General features: G+C 35.5%; 1 protein-coding gene across 1 annotated transcript; it reads left to right on the top strand.

The window, feature by feature from the left end:
• The first annotated feature begins 9132 nt into the window (after positions 1–9132).
• Positions 9133–12211, top strand: LOC110683726 (elongation factor 1-alpha). The gene is made up of 3 exons (XM_021860122.1): positions 9133–9244; positions 10429–10909; positions 11023–12211. Exons 2-3 carry the CDS (start codon positions 10448–10450, stop codon positions 11902–11904), a joined length of 1344 nt encoding a protein of 447 aa, XP_021715814.1. The 5' UTR covers positions 9133–9244; positions 10429–10447; the 3' UTR covers positions 11905–12211.
• The last annotated feature ends 7094 nt before the right edge of the window (positions 12212–19305 follow it).

The raw sequence follows: 19305 nt of genomic DNA, 5'->3' as shown, positions 1-19305 counted from the left end.
ATGTTTCCATTCGATAATCCTCCAAATAACAACAACAACAACAACAATAATAATAATAATGGTTTAAAAAAAACAAGTATGTGTCCTGGTCTAATCTGATCTGAATTTTTCTGATCTGATCTGATCTGAATTTTTCTGATCTGATCTGATCTGATCTGAATAATTCCGATCTGATCTGATCTGAACTGAAAATCTGAAATAAGTTGAAGAGAACATGTCCTAGGTGGGGATGTAAATCCAAGTGGGGGTGGGCGGGGATGGTTTTGGAGTTGTGCCCGGTGGGGCGGGGATGGGGATGAAAATTGGACCAGCCGCAGGGATAGGGATGGGGATGGGAAGGCCAACATCCGCCTCGCCCCGCCCCATTGACATCCTTACTTAAGGCGCGTGCCATGCACGCGACGGTAAGTCTAATGTTTTTTAAGAAAATTAATTATATCCAACAAATAAAATTTGATTAAACATATCATATATATAAATTATAAGGTCATAATCTATATTAATAGGCAAAGCAAAAAATAAAAAAAAATGGATTTTTTTGGGCTGCCCAAACCAGAGATTTTTTTAGGCAGGATTTGATTTGATAAACATAAAAAATTAATCAAATAACAGATTAAAATCTCCACTAAAACTATTAGCAAAAATGCATAACACACACATATATAAAAAAAAGGAAATGATAACTGTCACTACATCGGGTACGGTGTGTCTTTCAGTATGCAGATCATTTACGAATGTCAAATGTAATAAATTTATCATCTCAATTAAGTATCTCAACAAAAGATAATTTTTTTTTTTTTTGCTTTTACTAAGATATTGATTTTTTAATTACGTAATTTATAAAAAAAATTGATTGATATTTTATCTTTTCCTAGATTTAGACATATGATATAATTGTCAAACACAACATTTATTTATAATTATACTACACTCTATAAATCCTTAATTTTTGATAATATATAAATAGTGGTAAAATTTTAGAAACAAAATTGTAATTAATTTGAATATATAGTTATATTAAAATTGAAATAAAATATTAGCTAGACGTATTTGAAAAAAAAAATTAAGTGATGTTAGTAATCTCTTTAACATTTATAATTATAATATGATCGAATCAATGTATTATTATGTTTTTGGAAAAATTTAATAATACTCCGTTTAAGAAATAATTAAAAAGTAGTTAAAATAATTATTTAGGTAGATGTGTATAGAAAATAATGAACACCAAGTAAAAAAATATATATATTTGTCATAGAAATAATATAAAATATATGGAAAGATATTATTATAGAATCAAATATTAATAATAAAAAAGAAAGTTAAAAGGGAAGGGTAATTTTGGAGGGAATAAACAGTTGTAGGATGTGACACGTGTCACTCCCGGTGTTTGTTTTAGTATTAAGTTATTGATTGATTTTAATACTTTGTTTTGTAAAAATCATAGAAAATAGAGTATTCATCCTATGAGAACGTGTAACCCCAATTTACAAAGTTTAAGGAATCTACTTTCTAGGTAGTCAATTCAAATTTTATGATTAAAAAAGGATATAGGTTGAAATTGGAAAACGGACAGACCTGTAGTAAGAAATTTGTGGTGTTACTAAGCCTAAATGTCAGATTTTTTGTGGATTGGTTAAAATTTATTTTTATAAAATCCCAAGTCAAATACACTCCTAAATACATAAGCTTACTGTGAAAATTTTATTTCTTATTTTTATTATAAAAAACGATTTTTTTTACGTAATAAAAAGTAAAGTGGTTGTGTCAAAAAAAAAGTAAAGTGGTTGAAAATGGTACTTTGCTAGAATTCCATTATCATTCTTTAGAGCTTCCTTATGCATTTTGTACAATTATCATTGCTTCCATTTCGTACTATACATATTGATGATGCATACAAGGGGAACAATCAAACAAACCATGTATACTCACTCTCAAACTCGCTTGCAGTTGTGGGGAATATTTTTCAAGCGTTAACCCCCTAGCTTGAACCCCATTGTGATCATACACAAAAGTACGGTGGCGTCCAAAAGGGAAAAAGATAGAGTAAAAGAGTCGCCAACAAGTTTTAGGAACTTGTAAACCGTTCACGAGGTGAAGGTTACACCCCTTAACGATCCAAGAGATCGTCAACTCCATAAGGTCTTGAACCAAATAAGGGTTCGGGGATGAAGGTACAAATCCAACCTAAAAGAGATTGAACCTGCCCTAATAATAGGCCTCTACTTTATTCTGATCGTATTCATGTGCGCTTTTTGACTAACATGCAATCAATAGGATTAACCCTAAACCTGTTTATCTATGTTGGTTGAATATTAATGCACAAATAAATCTATTATTGGCGATCACTTGAATTACAATCACATTAACCCTAACAAGATTATTAATTATCTTATTAAGCGTGATTACAAGTACCAATTCCCTTTAAACATGCATAAAAAGGCGTGATCAAGCAATAACAATAAATATATATCAAGCAACATAATAATAAATAATAATAATTATGATCATCAAAATAAAATTATAACAATATTCATGTTCATAATCATCAAAACAATAATCATAACAATAATCATCATAATAATAATTATAATAATCATAATAATAATAATCATATTAATCATAATAATAATCATGTTAATCATAATAATAATAATTATCAAAATAAAATTATAATCATAATCAAAATAATTATAAAAATAATCATAAATCATGTTAAAGCATAATAATAATAGCAAGATCCTAGGCATGATACTAACAAGATTAATAACAAATCCTAGCATGTCACTAAGCAATAAAAATCAAATCTTTAACCCTAACATGATACTAACAATCATAAATATTAGAAAGAACATAAAAGGCATCATACTTTAATCATACTTGATATTAAAATTACCTTAGACATGATACTAGGAATTAAAATAATAATCTAAGCATGATCTCTATATCATAACATCAATAAAAACCATTAAAGTACATACTTTGATGCCTCGTACCTCTTTCTAATAACAAAATACACATGTTAGTAACTTCAAGGAAAATAATAAATAAACAATTAAATTAAATAATTGAAAGAGAGATTTGGGACCAAACCCTCAGAAATTAAATCTTTCACGTCTAGGGCGAAGGCAACTTCGAATATGGCTAGGTGTATCTAGATCTTGCGAATGCGGAATTTTGTATTTGAAAAGCAAGTTTAGAAAAAGAAAGAGATGGAGAGATGGATTAGAGAATGCGAGAATTGATGATTGTGAATGAAAACTGGTTGTAGGTGAATGAAAACGGAGTTTTTACGACGTTATTTATAGAGAAAATCAGCCAAAAAGATAAAATTAACAGAACAGAGCATTGGCGCACTGAAAAACAAACCAGCGCCAACGCTGGCTGTTGGCGCCAAGCGTAGCGCCAGGCGCTACAACTGGCGTTTGGCGCTGATTTCAGAAATTCACGCATTTTCTAAAATCAGATAAAAATTACCGTACAGGAGGATAAAATCGTATTTTCCCCAAAAATGCTCTTTGATTTTAATTAAAACTCTGAAAAGTCAATTTATCAATGCTAATTGAATTAGGAATGAAAAGAACCTTCTAGAAGAATCTAGAAGACTAAAATCATTCCTAATTGCATTAGGAATGATAAATCATATTAGGCCCTCCCCTAGATCATTGGGCCGCATATGAGGCTCAAACCGGGCCCAGTTTAGTAAATTGGTCATAACTTCCTCAATATTCATCGGAATTGGGCTTATAATATATCGTTGGAAAGCTCTTGTCAAGCCTCATCCAACTACATTACTATCGGACCCATATCATGGACCAACCAAATTGGATTGGCTGTTTTCTTAAAATAAGTTTTCAAAAACAGAAAGAAGAGAAAAGAATTAAAACTATCCGCAACACTAGACTTTCCACATTTTCACTTCATTCGATTATGATTCGACGTGAAAGATACTCATCACTAGGTTTGGTTTTGGGGAGACACAAATGGGTGTCTACAGCGGTCGGTCAAATTCTACTTGGTTTCCAAAGTAGAAAATCGGCACGTATTGTGCCCTGAGGTTATGAAACACACAAAAGTAGAAAAGTTAGTAAATGTATGTAAAAAATAATATGAAATCACAAATAAAAAGAAAAAAAATATTAACTTTGACTTTGAGTAGCTATCTTGAGGAATTAGTAAAAGTAGTGTCAAAATGATCAATTTGATTTGAGGCCAAGTCTTTCTACAATTTTTTTATTTTACCTTTTTTTTTTACCGAAAATAAAATTTTTGATTACCTTTTTTTTTCTTTATATATATATATCTAATTATAGTGCCGAATTAATTTAGACTTCTTTTATGATTTTTTTTTAGTTGTTCTCTTCAATATTTTTTTTTTTCGTCCCCCTTTTCGTGAAGAGTGGGTGGTATATATATGGGAGCAAATGGGAGCTAAAATACAAAATACAAAGAATATACTATTATACGAAATAAATATGTACAAATACAAGAGTTAGGTAGAAATTGTAACCAAGATTCGTCTTAATGAGGTAGAGGACAAATAGAATTAGCCTACTACTTCATGCAGAACTTAATTACTAATTTGACTGAATCAAATGACAATATTATTATTGACTAAAAATAATTAAAAGTACTACTATAATTTTAATACAATTGTTAATTGGTACTACTTTCCCTTGAAGAGTGTATTTCTTTGTACTTACTCTTCGTATTTCAAACTTACCATAGCAAAATAAGATTATTACAAAACCCACTTATCAGAAAATAACAAGGAGAAAAATGTTGATTGTCATTGATTGTGGAAAGTCATATCACATTACCGTTTGGGAAGAAACACGGCTCAGTGATACAACGTATTGTCATATATCACACCATTTTCTGATTTTCATTGCTAAATTACAACCATGGCTAACCATTTTCTTCCTCTGCATGGATTTCACATATCAATTGAGTGGTAATGGCAAAGGTATCTTTGCTTAGAGCCATTCTTTCACTGTCAAACATTGTTGTCATTGCAATAACCAGGAAGAGGAATATCATGCATACTTACACTTGTTATTTCTGAGTGTATGGAACAGAGAAAAGATGAGTCGTTGTATAGCTGTAATGGTGTTTTGGTGAGGATTTGAAAGGAAGGAAGAAGATGAAAAATGGAGTAGTATTACGTTATTAACAAAGTGAAATTGGTGGAACTAAAACAATTTAAATTAAAGAAGTTAAACAAAAACAAAAAAAATTAAAATATACAAATTGGGGGGGGGGGGGGGGAGTAGCCCTGACTGTGACTTTGCCTTGGTATTAGATTAGTATGCAACTATGCATGCATTACATGCATGCTTTTGCATTATCAAAGTGTGTTCATTTGTCTTTTGTGATTTTTTTTCCTTTTTTTTTTAAATGATTGAAAATATTAGAATAATAATAACAATAGAATACATGAAATCAGTAGTGCTAAACTTTATCCAGGGTTAGAAAGTGATACTATAGAAACGGTCACGATTTTAAAATTGTACAGATTAAAGAGTTAATATTTGATACTCTCGACCAGGATATGTCAAACGGAATAATTGTTACATACGTCAATGATAACAACATTGTTTTTATTTCATTTTTAAAAGATAACATTATTACTATTATTAGACTAAACGATTACACGATTGAGATATGATAAAAGTACGGATAAGATTTACTCCCTATAAAAATGGAAAATTCCCTTATCCGAAATCACCGTTCACCCCCTTCTCTACCAAAAATACACCCCTTACCTTTTTATCTTCGGTTTCCATGGCTCCTGGGCCCCTGGCAACCAAAACCGCCAAGCTCCATCTCCGTTCGACGAGCATTTTCGAGTGCTAAATTTATATTTAGCTTTGATTATGGCGTTAGTGGTGCTACTAATAGCGTTAATGATTTTCATAATCATGAATAAATGACGAATTGAAGTTTTCGGCACGGAGTGTACAAGGTTCGATTTGTGCTTCAAATTAACATCGTGTTTTGTTCGTAAATTAGGAGTACAAATTGTAAGGGTTTTGTATACTTCGAAATTATAATTAAGCACTACCTGACTTTGTCTCTTATGTCTAATTATTGCGGTTGTTGTTAGCAAAATTAAATTTGTTATTATAATTATGAAATTACGCAAAATTTATTAGTTAATTGAAAGAAAGTATAGAAAATAGGGGATCAAAATGTGTTGTCTACACATACCTTACAGATATTCTTTGAAACAAAGGGATATCATTGAGCATACACAGTTAGTGCAAGGTTTTATGATAGGGGAATTATTCAGAATAGCAGTAGTCCATTTGCTTCTCCCTAGAGGTGATTATTGGGTGGGGTAGCCCAATGATAATAGGGTCAGGGCCAAGCTTAAAGGACTTTTAATAGACAGCACCTTTAATGAACAGGGTCCTTATTGGGTAAGGTCAATATAGGGCTATATTGTTTTTTTTTTTTCTAATTTAATTGATAAAGAAAATATATAATGTAAAAATAATTGCATAGATAAATTTGTATTCATATATACTTAATAATGGTTTTGTCCAATATATATTTTAATTGATATTTTGTAAGCCCGCCTATTAACCCGCGACCCGTATTGGCCCGACCCAATATTGACCCTATAAAATGTGGTCTTCTTTGACCCGACCCGTAATTTACCCGCACCGACCCTATCACCAACCCGCCCAATAACCAGGTCTAAACCTCCCGTAGTTTTGGTGGGAAAGAAGGATGGAACTTGGAGGTTGTGTGTAGATTATAGAGAATTGAATAAAAGAAATGTCAAAGACAAGTTCCTAATTCTTGTTCTGGAAAAACTGATTGATGAGCTTATTGGAGCTACAAGTTGGATTTAAGGGCAGATTATCATCAATTGAGAGTGCATGAGGAAGATGTTCATAAACAACTTTTAAGACTCACACTGGGCATTATGAATTTTTGGTTATGCCTTTTGACTTGACTATTGCTCCAGCTGCTTTTCATGGATGAATCAAGTATTTAAACCACTGTTGAGAAGTTGTGTATTAGTATTCTTTAATGATATTTTGGTGTATAACAAGACCATGGAGCATTGGCAACATTTAGAAAAAAATAATTAAGTTAATGAGAAAGAATTCTATGTTCATCATAGAAAGCAAATGTAGTTTTGTAATTGACAAGGTGGAATATCTAGGTCATTTTATTTCTGCAAAAGGCCCGGGGTAGAGAGTGATCCTAGAAAAATCAAGGTTGTAGTTGATTGGCATGTTCCTTTGACGGTGAAAGAATTGAGAATTTTTTTGGGTCTTATAGGATATTACAGGAAGTTTGTTTAGAAATATGATTCGATTTGTAAACCACTGCATGAATTATTGAAGAATGGAAGTTTTGTGTGGAATGATGATGCACATTAAGCTTTGAAAAGCTGAGACAAGATTTGATTACAACTCCTGTTTTGACAATTTCAGATTTTGTTAAAGTGTTCATAGTGGAGACATATATATCTAATTTGGAAAAGGGGTTGTATTGTCTTATGGTCCTGTATAAATTAAGTGATTGTTAAGTGATGTTATGCACTACTTCAACTATAAGTGTTATAACAGAAAATGGAAACTTAATTTAAAAATAAAGGCCCAAAAATAAACACATGTAATTTATGAAAATAAATAAAAACTATAATATTAGCCTACTTACCTTTGAAAGTTTGGATTAGGCCAAAGAACTAACGTCATAAGCAAATTTTTATATGTGGCCTACCACACCGTGTGACTGGGGTTACTTATTAAAGGGATACTCAGTCTCAAGAGTTACTCTTATATAGAAAATGCGCTAACCGAATGAGTAATTCCAGAATAAGTAACCCTTGACTAATCGAGGACCCACTATATAAGTAATCTTTGACTATGACAAATAAAAAGCTTTTATATAATTTAAGAGTCGTTGTAACGAAAAGCCTCCAAAACCTCAATACTAAACTCTCATGCATTTAGGTTTATTTTTATTTTATTTTTATTATTAATCATTAAAAAAAATTAACTACCCATCCCACTATTTTATTTATTTAACTTAAAAAAAAAATTCAATAACTAGCCATCTCACTATTTTTTTATTTCTATTTTTTTTTGGTATTTTTTCAAGGGACTACTAATATTTAATTTTTTTTTTACTTTTTGAAAACACTACTAGAACACTGATGCAATAACCCCTATGTGACTAACCGAGTAACCGATCATCAAAACAAAAAAATGTACAGCACGCTTCTTGCGTGACAGGTTTCACCGAATAATTGCTTGTAAAAGATCAAAGAAACTCCTAGAACACTGATGGAATAACCCTATGACACTAACCGAGTAACCCCTATAACACTAAACGGGTAACCTTTAAAGATTTGACAAAGTAAACCCCATAATAGTTGGCCACATTGCATGGCCACCGACATATAAGAGTATGCCCTTGTTATTTTGAGATTCTGAGCAGAGCAGAGAACTTCAGATTTCAGTAGAGTAAAGCAGGTGTCAGCAGGTTATTAATACTCAGTAGAGCAGAGCTAAGTAGAGTTCAGTAGAGCATAGATCACATATCTACAACAGATCGCAACTCAAAAGAGTAGGGTCTAAGTTATAACATCAAAATCAACTTCCCATATTATTTACATACTTTTTCTTATATTATAAATTTAATATCTTTTTATTATAATATATATTTCTTGTATTTTGCACAGTGCGTCATTACACACTAGTAAAAATAAAAATTTAGAAGCCCAAGACTTAGCCTCCAAGTTTTAAAGTGGAATGGGCTCACCCAGTACATCTGTGACATAACAAGTTAACTACCTTTGAATCTTTGATGTGTAAAATCCTTTTCAAGTACTTTACGGTCAAAACTTAATAATAAAAAAAAAGTACAAACCAACATAGCATGCACCATTATAGTAATTCAGGCCCACAAAATCTTAATGGGCCTACTTTACCTCTACCACAAGGTTTCCTCAAATGAATACGGGTCAACCCGAAAAGACAACCCGATTCACATCAGAAAATCTAGGTGAAGTGACCTAATTATGTACTTATTATGACCTAAAAGTCCTAATTGTGTGCACATTGTCATAAAACAAATGCAAATAATAGGGGCAATTTCGTCATTTCATAGACCCACTTAATACTATAAAATCCGTCATTTTCTCATTAAACCCTAGTTTCTCTACATTCTCTCCTCTAAAATCTCTCTCCTCCATTTTCATTGCGGCTAGGTTTTTTCACTTGAGGTTCATTCGCTCTCCTCCCTTTTCTCTCTCTTCTATTTATTTTTGTTGAATTTGTTGTTGATTGATTGTGTTTTATTTGGTAATCTGGTAAATTGTTCATGTTTTTTTATTTGATTGTTTGTGTTTTATGCTGAATTTGTTGATTTATTTTTGTTGCATGTTGAGTTAATGTAGTTGATCTGTTGTTATGTTCTTCGATCTGATTGATTGTGTTTATGTATGTGATGTTGTATTGGTTTACGATTGATGCATGTTTTGTTGAATGCATGTTATTATTTTTACTTTTCATGAATTATACACATAAGTTTTTTCTGATTTGAGCTTTGATAGATGTATTTTGGCATTAGATTAGCTTTAATTTGTTCGATTTTATTGATATTGATGTATAACAGATTTAAATTAAGGAGTTTATATTGATTGTATGTTATTACTGTGATTTTTATCGCGATTTGTATTATAATTTGCTCAATTGGTAGATAAATTGTTTCATGTTATATAAATTATAGGCAGATCTGATTTTTGTTGGAGAATTTGGGTGATTTGCTTCATGGTGGTTGAGTTATTATTGTTAGATGCGTGAAAATAATGAACACATGGTATATAGCTTTGTAGTAGTCAGTGTCCTCAGTGTTAGATTTACAGATTATAGGTATCATGTAAAAGATCTTACTTTTGTATGGGACTCGATAATCAATCATAATAAATTGTAATAGTGGGTCTCAAATTGAATAATAAGATCTTTGGTAGTATGATAAATTATTTTGTACAGTACGTTTAGCTATTGTTATATATCTAGTGGTATAGTAAGGCCTTTTTGGTTTGACTAGGCTAATTGGTATTGTAGTTTAAACTTGAAAGACAGTCAGGTTAGCTCAGTTTGGTTGAGAAGAGGATGCAATGTCCTCGAGTCAACAGTTCAATTCTGGTTCCTCACATATGGTTTTTAATTAACTGCCATAGCTATATTTGCTGATTGGTTGAATTCTACTGGTTTAATCGTTCAATGTATGTGGTAATCACTTTTTGCTCTCATATATGTTCACTTTTCCAATTGTTTATCTATGAATGTGTGGTATGAACTTGCTTATTGGTCCGCCTAAATATCATCTTAGATCTGCTGTATGTGAGTGGTTGACTCTGTTTTATAAAAATATTGGTGCTGAATGTGGTTGTTCTGTTTGCAGTTTAACTTGAGATTTAACCATGGGTAAGGAAAAGATTCATATTAGTTTGGTGGTCATTGGCCACGTCGACTCTGGAAAGTCGACCACCACTGGTCACTTGATCTACAAGCTTGGTGGTATTGACAAGCGTGTGATCGAGAGATTCGAGAAGGAAGCTGCTGAGATGAACAAGAGATCATTCAAGTACGCATGGGTGCTCGACAAACTTAAGGCCGAGCGCGAGCGTGGTATTACCATTGATATTGCCTTGTGGAAGTTTGAGACCAACAAGTACTACTGCACCGTCATTGATGCCCCCGGACATCGTGACTTTATCAAGAACATGATTACTGGTACCTCCCAGGCTGATTGTGCTATCCTCATTATTGACTCTACCACTGGAGGTTTTGAGGCTGGTATCTCCAAGGATGGTCAGACCCGTGAGCACGCTCTTCTTGCCTTCACCCTTGGTGTTAAGCAAATGATCTGTTGTTGTAACAAGGTATACTTCGCCCTGTTTTATTGTTATGCATTATATTAAACCTCTCTGATTACTGTTGAGTTTGTGTTTACACTGTTTGCCCTAGTCTGATAATGATCTGTTTTTTATATTAGATGGATGCCACCACCCCCAAGTACTCTAAGGGTAGGTACGAAGAAATCGTTAAGGAAGTCTCATCATACCTCAAGAAGGTTGGTTACAACCCAGACAAAATCCCATTCGTTCCCATTTCTGGGTTTGAGGGTGATAACATGATTGAGAGGTCCACCAACCTTGACTGGTACAAGGGACCAACCCTTCTTGAGGCTCTTGACTTGATTAACGAGCCAAAGAGGCCCTCAGACAAGCCCCTCCGTCTTCCACTTCAGGATGTTTACAAGATTGGAGGTATTGGAACGGTGCCAGTGGGACGTGTTGAGACTGGTGTGTTGAAGCCTGGTATGCTTGTTACCTTCGGTCCTACCGGACTGACCACTGAAGTTAAGTCAGTTGAGATGCACCACGAATCCCTTCCAGAGGCTCTTCCCGGTGACAATGTTGGGTTCAATGTTAAGAATGTTGCTGTCAAGGATCTCAAGCGTGGTTTCGTTGCTTCTGACTCCAAGAATGACCCTGCTAAGGAGGCAGCCAACTTCACTGCCCAAGTCATCATCATGAACCACCCTGGACAGATTGGAAACGGTTATGCCCCAGTGTTGGATTGCCACACTTCTCACATTGCTGTTAAGTTTGCTGAGCTTGTTACCAAGATTGACAGGCGTTCAGGTAAGGAGATTGAGAAGGAGCCCAAATTCTTGAAGAATGGTGATGCCGGTATGGTTAAGATGATTCCCACCAAGCCTATGGTTGTGGAGACTTTTGCTGAGTACCCACCCCTTGGTCGTTTTGCCGTGAGGGACATGAGGCAGACTGTTGCTGTTGGTGTTATCAAGAATGTTGAGAAGAAGGACCCAACAGGTGCCAAGGTGACCAAGGCTGCTTTGAAGAAGAAGTGAATGGGTTTTCAACTAGCTGAGGGATTTGAGGCAGATTATCTTTGCAGTTATGAGTATAAGAACTTGTTTTCCTTTAGTACTTGCTTTGTGTTATTCCTAGACTTGTGTCGTAAACTTTTATGGCCAGTGTCGTCTGGCACCTATTCTCAGAATTGGGTGCTGGATCGGCGGTGGCGTGATTTTGGTCTGTGTTAAGTGTCTTAACAAACTGTTGTCATATGCCCTTTGAGGTACCCTTGTTTCAGAAACTGCATCTGCCATTTTCAGTTTAAAGTACTTTCTCAAGAATCTTTCTTGCTGATCTTTATTTGAGATTTTAAGCCCCTGAGGTTTTTGCTGTGTAGTTTTGAAAATTTTGTGTGTGACATTGCTGTCTTATGTTGTACGCCATTTATCACTATTAATCGTCGGATGATGAATTTTCCATTTAACGGTCAGATGTGTTCATATGTAATTTGAGAATTATGTTCGTTAGCAGAGGGTCTATATTTAGTTAAAATATTTATACTTTAAGTAAAATAAATCACGTACTATTAAGGAAAGCACAGATTAGTGGATAGTGACTAAGCGTCACTTTTAACTTTACAAGCTATCTTTTTCTCCTTTCTATCTTTGAAGTGCTTTAAAAGTAATCTAAGTTTAACTAGCTTTTTGGCCCGTTTAATGCACGAGGGGTTATTTGAGTTAATTACTTTCATATGTAGGTATGCTTTTATATGCAGGTATGCTTTTATATGAAGTAATTGTTTTATTTCTAAAACTTAAGAGAAAAAAAGACTCGGGTAAAACTGTGAAAGAAGATGGAATTTATTTAGATATATATACTTGAAGATTGTAAGATATGAAAAGATATATTGGTTTAAATAGAATTCAAACTCTAGGAGATGAAAAGACAATTTTTATTATAACTCATATGTTTATGTAATGTGTACTAATTAATTGAATTTTATTTTATTATGGTGGAAATAACACTTTATTTTCTTACTTGAATTTGCAAGTTGTAGAATGCATAAAGATTTAAACATAAATATTAAGAGAGGTGACATATGTCATATGGGGTATTGAGTGACTTGTAATGTCATGTGTCATATGAAAAATTTGTGGTTTGTGTTTTTAAATACTAAGTATAGATATAAATTTTCTACAATTAGCATTTATACTGTAAATCACTAAATCGCATCACCAAAAACAGAAGTTAACAAAAATTAAATGACGACACAACAAAATTAAAAGCGTCATTACAAACTATAGTACGTACTATTGAACTTTGAAGGCAATTCACATAATCACATTAGTTTAATTGTATCGTTAAACCTTAAAGGTATTGTTAACCGTTATAACGGTTACTAAAAAATACGAAGCGTGACCGTACCGTTAAGGAACATTTAACCATAACGGTTACCATTTTTTAACGGTACGGTAACCATTAATTAAATTGTAAATCAATACTTTTTTGCTCTTTCAATAGTTCTAACTCTAATATATAATTTAATATAAACATTAATTGGATACAAACCGATAAAGATTGTTTAGGATTAACTTATATAACTATATATATTGTTTTTTCTAAGAAAAGTAAATAAAAATATTGTTTTTTTTATCTTGACGGTTAACCGTTTATTCAAAACTATAACAGTTAACCAATACATTTAACGGTTCGGTGAACTGTAACCGCTTATTTTTAAGGGTACGGTTAATTAACCTATTAAATGTGTTGGTTACATTTGTTAACGGTTACTGTAAACGATTACGGTTTTTTTTATACATCCCTACTTTGTATCCGATCCATATATCATAGAGAAAAAAAACTACGAATATAAACAATGCAAAAAGAGTAGAAATGAAGGCTTAAACAAGGGGAGTACTAAATACAGGAAGAATTTTACCTAATGCAGATTAAGTTAATTTTTTAAAAATGATTATATTTCAATTTTGCCCTTGTTTTTATTTAATTCTTTACACTCTTAACAATATAATCATCCCTACCGTTATTTAACCTTTTATCCTATGTAATATTCAATACTATACAAATTGATGGACAATAATGAAGTGCACTATGACGATTTGTTTGAGGTATGAAAATTATGTGTTTTATTTTTTTTTTTCCCCGTAAAATCTAATTTATAGATGAACAATCAAACAAAATAAAATTTCCATATTATACAATTCTATTCTAGGACATGTCAGGGTGTCGGGATGTGTTTTCGGGGATCAACGATACCCCCGGATCAGAATTCAGGGGGTCAACAGTACCCCCCGGATAAAATTTCCGGGGGTCAACAATACCCCCCAGATCAGATTTCCAGGGGTCAACAATACCCCCCGGATAAGATTTCCGGGGGTCAATATTAATCCCGAAAAAAAAAGAACGAAATATTATACAATAAGAACAAAATTACACATATAAATTACCTTAGATGGGAGGAAAAATGAATGTGAAATTTGTGGGATTAGCAAAAATTTTCGGGATTAGCAAAATGTCGTGGGATTAGTAGAGGTAGATCGTAGAAATGGAGAATTTTTTAAGTTGAATTTTACGTTCAAGTTAAAATGATATATTGAGTTCTAAAAATTGAATAAGGGTATTTTAGTCTTTTATTATTTTCATATAAATAAATAATTCCTGCGTTTAGGTTATTTTGTACTGCATTTAGTACTTGTGTAAAATAAAAACATTTCTATGAATTTAATTAATGAAAAAAGATTAGAGTGCAAGAGCAATTGAACCCAGGATGCCTTTCTTTAATATAGGGCTAGAAAGACATATAGACATGCCTTTCTTTAATAATGTGGATCACATTTATATTGTTAAAAAGTGATTTATTTACGGGAAGTTTCTTTTTAGCACTCGATGTCCCAATCCATTCATATCTTTTCGATGGAAAAGTAAAATACAAGTAGAATTTTGGGAACTCCAATTTTTTATTTGTTTATTTTGAGTTAAGAGTAAAAAGGAAGGCTTAGAATTGGTAAACCATTGCGTAAGTAATTACTGGACAATGAGCTATAACTTGTACATAAGGTTAGGTCCAATTTTATTTTTATTTTTTTGGTGCAAATGAGGGGCTAGACCCCGAAAGAAGGTTAGGTCCAATTTTACTTGAATTGAAATTGACATGTCTAATCAAAGTCTACCCATTAGTCTAATCAATTGAAAAATGACCAATTGACTTAAATTACAACTACTTTAGTCCAATTCTTATTTTGTATATATGGAGTTTGAATTTCTTTTATTTGATAAAGTAAGGATAAGTTTATCCCTAGTCTTAAGATGAGTCTTTAGACAAGTCTTGAGCAAGATTTTAGCAATAATTTCTATCAAGACTACATATAGTGTTGAGATGAGTTTTGGATTCTAAAATCCATCTTGAGACTATACAAATGGACAAAAATAATTATGTTGTCCAATAGTGAGTTGCCAACTCACAATATTAAAATAATTAATAAATATATAAATAAATTAATGTTATAAATATTAATTGGATAAGTAAATCTGGAGTGGGTCTTGGAATAATGTGTAAAATTGTAGATTGTATGAGTCTGAATAATAAAAAAGTAATTAAAAATTAGTGGAAATCTGACGTGGCAGAGTCTGAAGTATATGTCTCAGTCTTGGGATAAACTTACCCTAAGTTCATTTAATAATAATATATATATATATATATATATATATATACTAAAAGACACACCAACAATGACACGTGTCATCTTCGATAAAGTACCAATGTTTCATATGTACAATTAGGCCACAAGACAACATTGTATAGCATTTTAACTTTTCGCCAAGTGTCGTACCACATTGGATAAATATCGGTAGACTTTGTAGAAGAAAAAAAAGTTAATTTAGAATTCTATTTTCAATCAATTAAATTGAATTATAAAATAATTTTATCTTAAAATTCCATAATCAACCCGGGCATCGCACGGGGCACAAAACTATATATATATATATATATATATATATATATATATATATATATATATATATATATATATATATATATATATATATATATATATATATATATGACACACCAACTGTTTCGGGGTTTTCTGATGTCCTGCGGGAGAGTTACAATTCCGAGACTGGAACCGGACGCCTGTACCTGCAAAATAACGGAGACTCCTGAGAGCTCCGCCTCCAACGGTCAAGTTAGTACCTGATTAAGGAGTAATTAATACGGAAAGTAAAGTAATAAGATCTCTCTAGGTGAGAGTGTTTAATGTTGGTAATCTGCGTCGTTAGCGAGATTAGCCGGTTATTAGTGTTCCGTAATATTTCTGTTCTTCTCTGCTTGATTTCTTGATCTCTTTTCCGCTTAATTAATGAGGATTAATTAAGTATTTATAGCCTTGAGAAACGTGCCACTCTCTAGGTTTAGGGTAAACCTAGGGCTGACCGGGCCTCTAGACTGGATTGGGCCTTGACGGCCGGTTTTTCCCATTTGGCATGGGTGGACACGTGGCGTACCTCGATTGGTCCGTAGAGGACGTATCTGTGATTGACACGTGGCAGGCTCCTATTGGCCTTCGTGAAGGACACGTGGCGGAACCTGGTTGGTCCACTTGTCAGACGGTGATTGGTGGATAAAAATCCCCTAATCATTTGCCCCTCACAGGTGGCACGTGACTGGTCACGTGTCGCCTGTGACAGATGTCGCACGGTGACAGGCGACGGCCTGCTACAGGTGTCACCTTGCAAATGGCCGAGAGATTTTCCCGCCCAAATTTTGAATTTGGAAGCGACCCTTCGCCTTCTCACTTTGCCTATATAAGGAAGTGCTGACTTCGGTCATTTTCACATTTGAGAACTTTGCGAGAACATTCGGACCCCTGAACTTGCTCTGACATTTCGGACCTTTTCTGACTACCGCCTGTTCTGACAAGCCGACTGTACCGGATTTCCAGAACTTCATCAACCGTCACTCATTCAGGTAACTCAGTTCTCTTACTCTTAATTTTCTTTTTATTTTTTGAAATGGCACCACGGAAGCACACGACACGACCTAAGTTAGTGATCAGCCGGTCACCGGGGACGGCTGAATCTAGGACTAGGAGTGCCGCCTGCCCTTTTCTGGACCCATCTTTGCCCTTTATACAAAGTCCGACTGTATCTGTGTCTATGCAGAACGTGATGGCCAGAACAAAAAAGACTGCTATGATATCAAACTCAGACGGCTCCTCCCAAAGGATGCTCCTTAGTGAAACATCTGGCCAGGCGCCAGATGTAGAATTGAAACGAGGCGACTGCCAAGCCGAAAGTTCTGAGAGAGGGGCCAAGGTGGTCCCTTCCCATCTTACCGTTGACATGTCTAATTTTCCTCCTGCTCCTTCTAAGGGAGAGGAGGCGGGCCCCTCTGGGAGAGGGGAGGAGTCGTCCTCTTCGGACTCGTCAGAGGACGAGTCCGAGTCCAGCTCTTCTGGCCACAGTTCTCCAGGCTCAGAAGAAAGACATAGCCGCCTACAAGAGGCGAGACTTTCTCATGCAGTGGAGAAGGGGGACAATTGGGCGGAGCCGTCCGCCTCTTACAGAGAGGAAAACGCCCCCTACTACTGCATGGTACCCCGGGGCCGGATCGCAACCATGCAAGACAACGTGGCGAGCTTTATTGCTAACCACAGAATGGGCCCGGAATTTTTACTGTTCGTGCCGGATCCAGAAGACACTGTCGTCTGGCCGGCTGGTACCAGCTATGGTGACGGCTGCTTTGGCTGCTATGTGGCGGCCATCAAAGCTGGACTGCGCTTCCCATTACATCCGGCTGTTCAGCGGATTTTAGATGGGTATGATTTGGGGTTATGGCAGTTAGCCCCCAACTCTTGGGTAAACGTACTCGGCTATGTGGCCGGGTGCGAAATGTACGGGGTGGAGCCAAGCTTTGAGGCTTTCGCCCACATGAACTATCTCAGCCGGACCCCTAAGTCGGGAGGTACCGGCTGGTATCAATTAACAAGCCATAGGGGTTACCTCATGACGAGAGGTAAAGCGAACAAATGGAAGGATTGGCGGAACACCTTCCTTATCATTGAGGGTTCAGACACGGAGCTGAACCAACGTTTTAACAAGTGGAATAGGGATCCGCCTCTTCTCGCAGGCGGCCGCAGCATGCCGCCTGTTCCCCCAAAGGCTAAAAGAGAGATCCTAGACAAAGGACTCTTCAAAGTAGAGACTAGGGTGAACCCTACGTCAGGGGTACGAGAGCAAGTACCCCTAAACTGCGTCCCGAGCTTCAAGTGGCTCTATGACGAGTACTTTTTGGCCGCCTGTGGCCTCAGCAGTCGGTGCTCTAGAGGTAGCCGGCCTGACAAATACTCTGTTTTTTTTTTCACGCCTTGTTTACTTGGGATTTTTACTAACTTTGCTTTTTATTTCTTGCAGCTGACGCCATGAGTAAAATAACAGCATCCAAGACTGCGGCGGCCATGTCGCGGGCCTCGCTCATGCAACAGTCTTATGCCGACTCCCCCAACAAGGGGGCACCCTTGGTAGGCTTCGAAAACTCTTCCTCTTTTAGTTGTCTTATGCATATACTAACTCTTTTTGTTTTCAGTCTGGCACTCCAAGGGCTTCTTCCTCGCAACAGCCGGACCCCAAGGCCCGGAGGACGACTGTTGCAAGCTCTCCTGGGTCTTCCAGGAAAACAGTGGCGGCTGAGAAGCAGCCGTCCACTTCTTCTAAAACCCCGGCGGGGCCGCCTAGAAGTATGGACAATCACTTGTAAAAACTTTCACACTTGCTTCCTTCTTGACTAGGTCTAACTTGTTTTTTCCTTTCGCTTAATGCAGCCGGCCCTCAGGGGCTTGACTTGGTTGAGGTAGCCAAGTCCATGGTTAAAGTAGTTCCTCCATCTGAAAGGGAGGCGGTCAGGGGTGCCGGCACCCTTGACCTTGATGGGATTTCAGGGGTCCTTGCTGAGGTATACTTAGCATATTTTTGAGTTTTTGAGTTCCAGGACGCCTGTTATCTTTTTTGTTTGGAAGCTGACGCCTGTTTTTCTTTGTACTTAGGCCCTGCTCCGAGTCAACAGCCTTCGCAAGCCGATTGATCGGAAAAACAAAGAGGTAAAGGCCGCAAAAGCTATGGCCGCCTCCAGCTGTGATAAGGCAATGTTTCAAATTGCCCAAAATGAAGTACTGACCATTGATCTTCTTTATTATCAGGCGCAGGCTACCGCCGCTGTTCGGGCTCAGTTAGAGGCGGCCCAAAAGAAGGTTGACGAGCTGGAGGCGACCGTCACAAATCTTAAGGCCGAGCTGAAACCTCTTCGCCAAAAAATGCACTCTTACGAAGCCATGGAGAAATCTTTGGCCAACGTAAAAGAACGCCTGGTGAGCCAAGAGAAGAGTCTTACCCAAGAGCTCTCGGAAAAGGCCGAGCAAGAGAAGAAAGAGCTCGTCCGG

Source organism: Chenopodium quinoa, unplaced genomic scaffold (assembly GCF_001683475.1).
Source record: "Chenopodium quinoa cultivar QQ74 unplaced genomic scaffold, ASM168347v1, whole genome shotgun sequence".
Lineage (NCBI taxonomy): Eukaryota > Viridiplantae > Streptophyta > Magnoliopsida > Caryophyllales > Amaranthaceae > Chenopodium > Chenopodium quinoa.
This window is presented reverse-complemented; position numbering and strand designations above follow the sequence as displayed.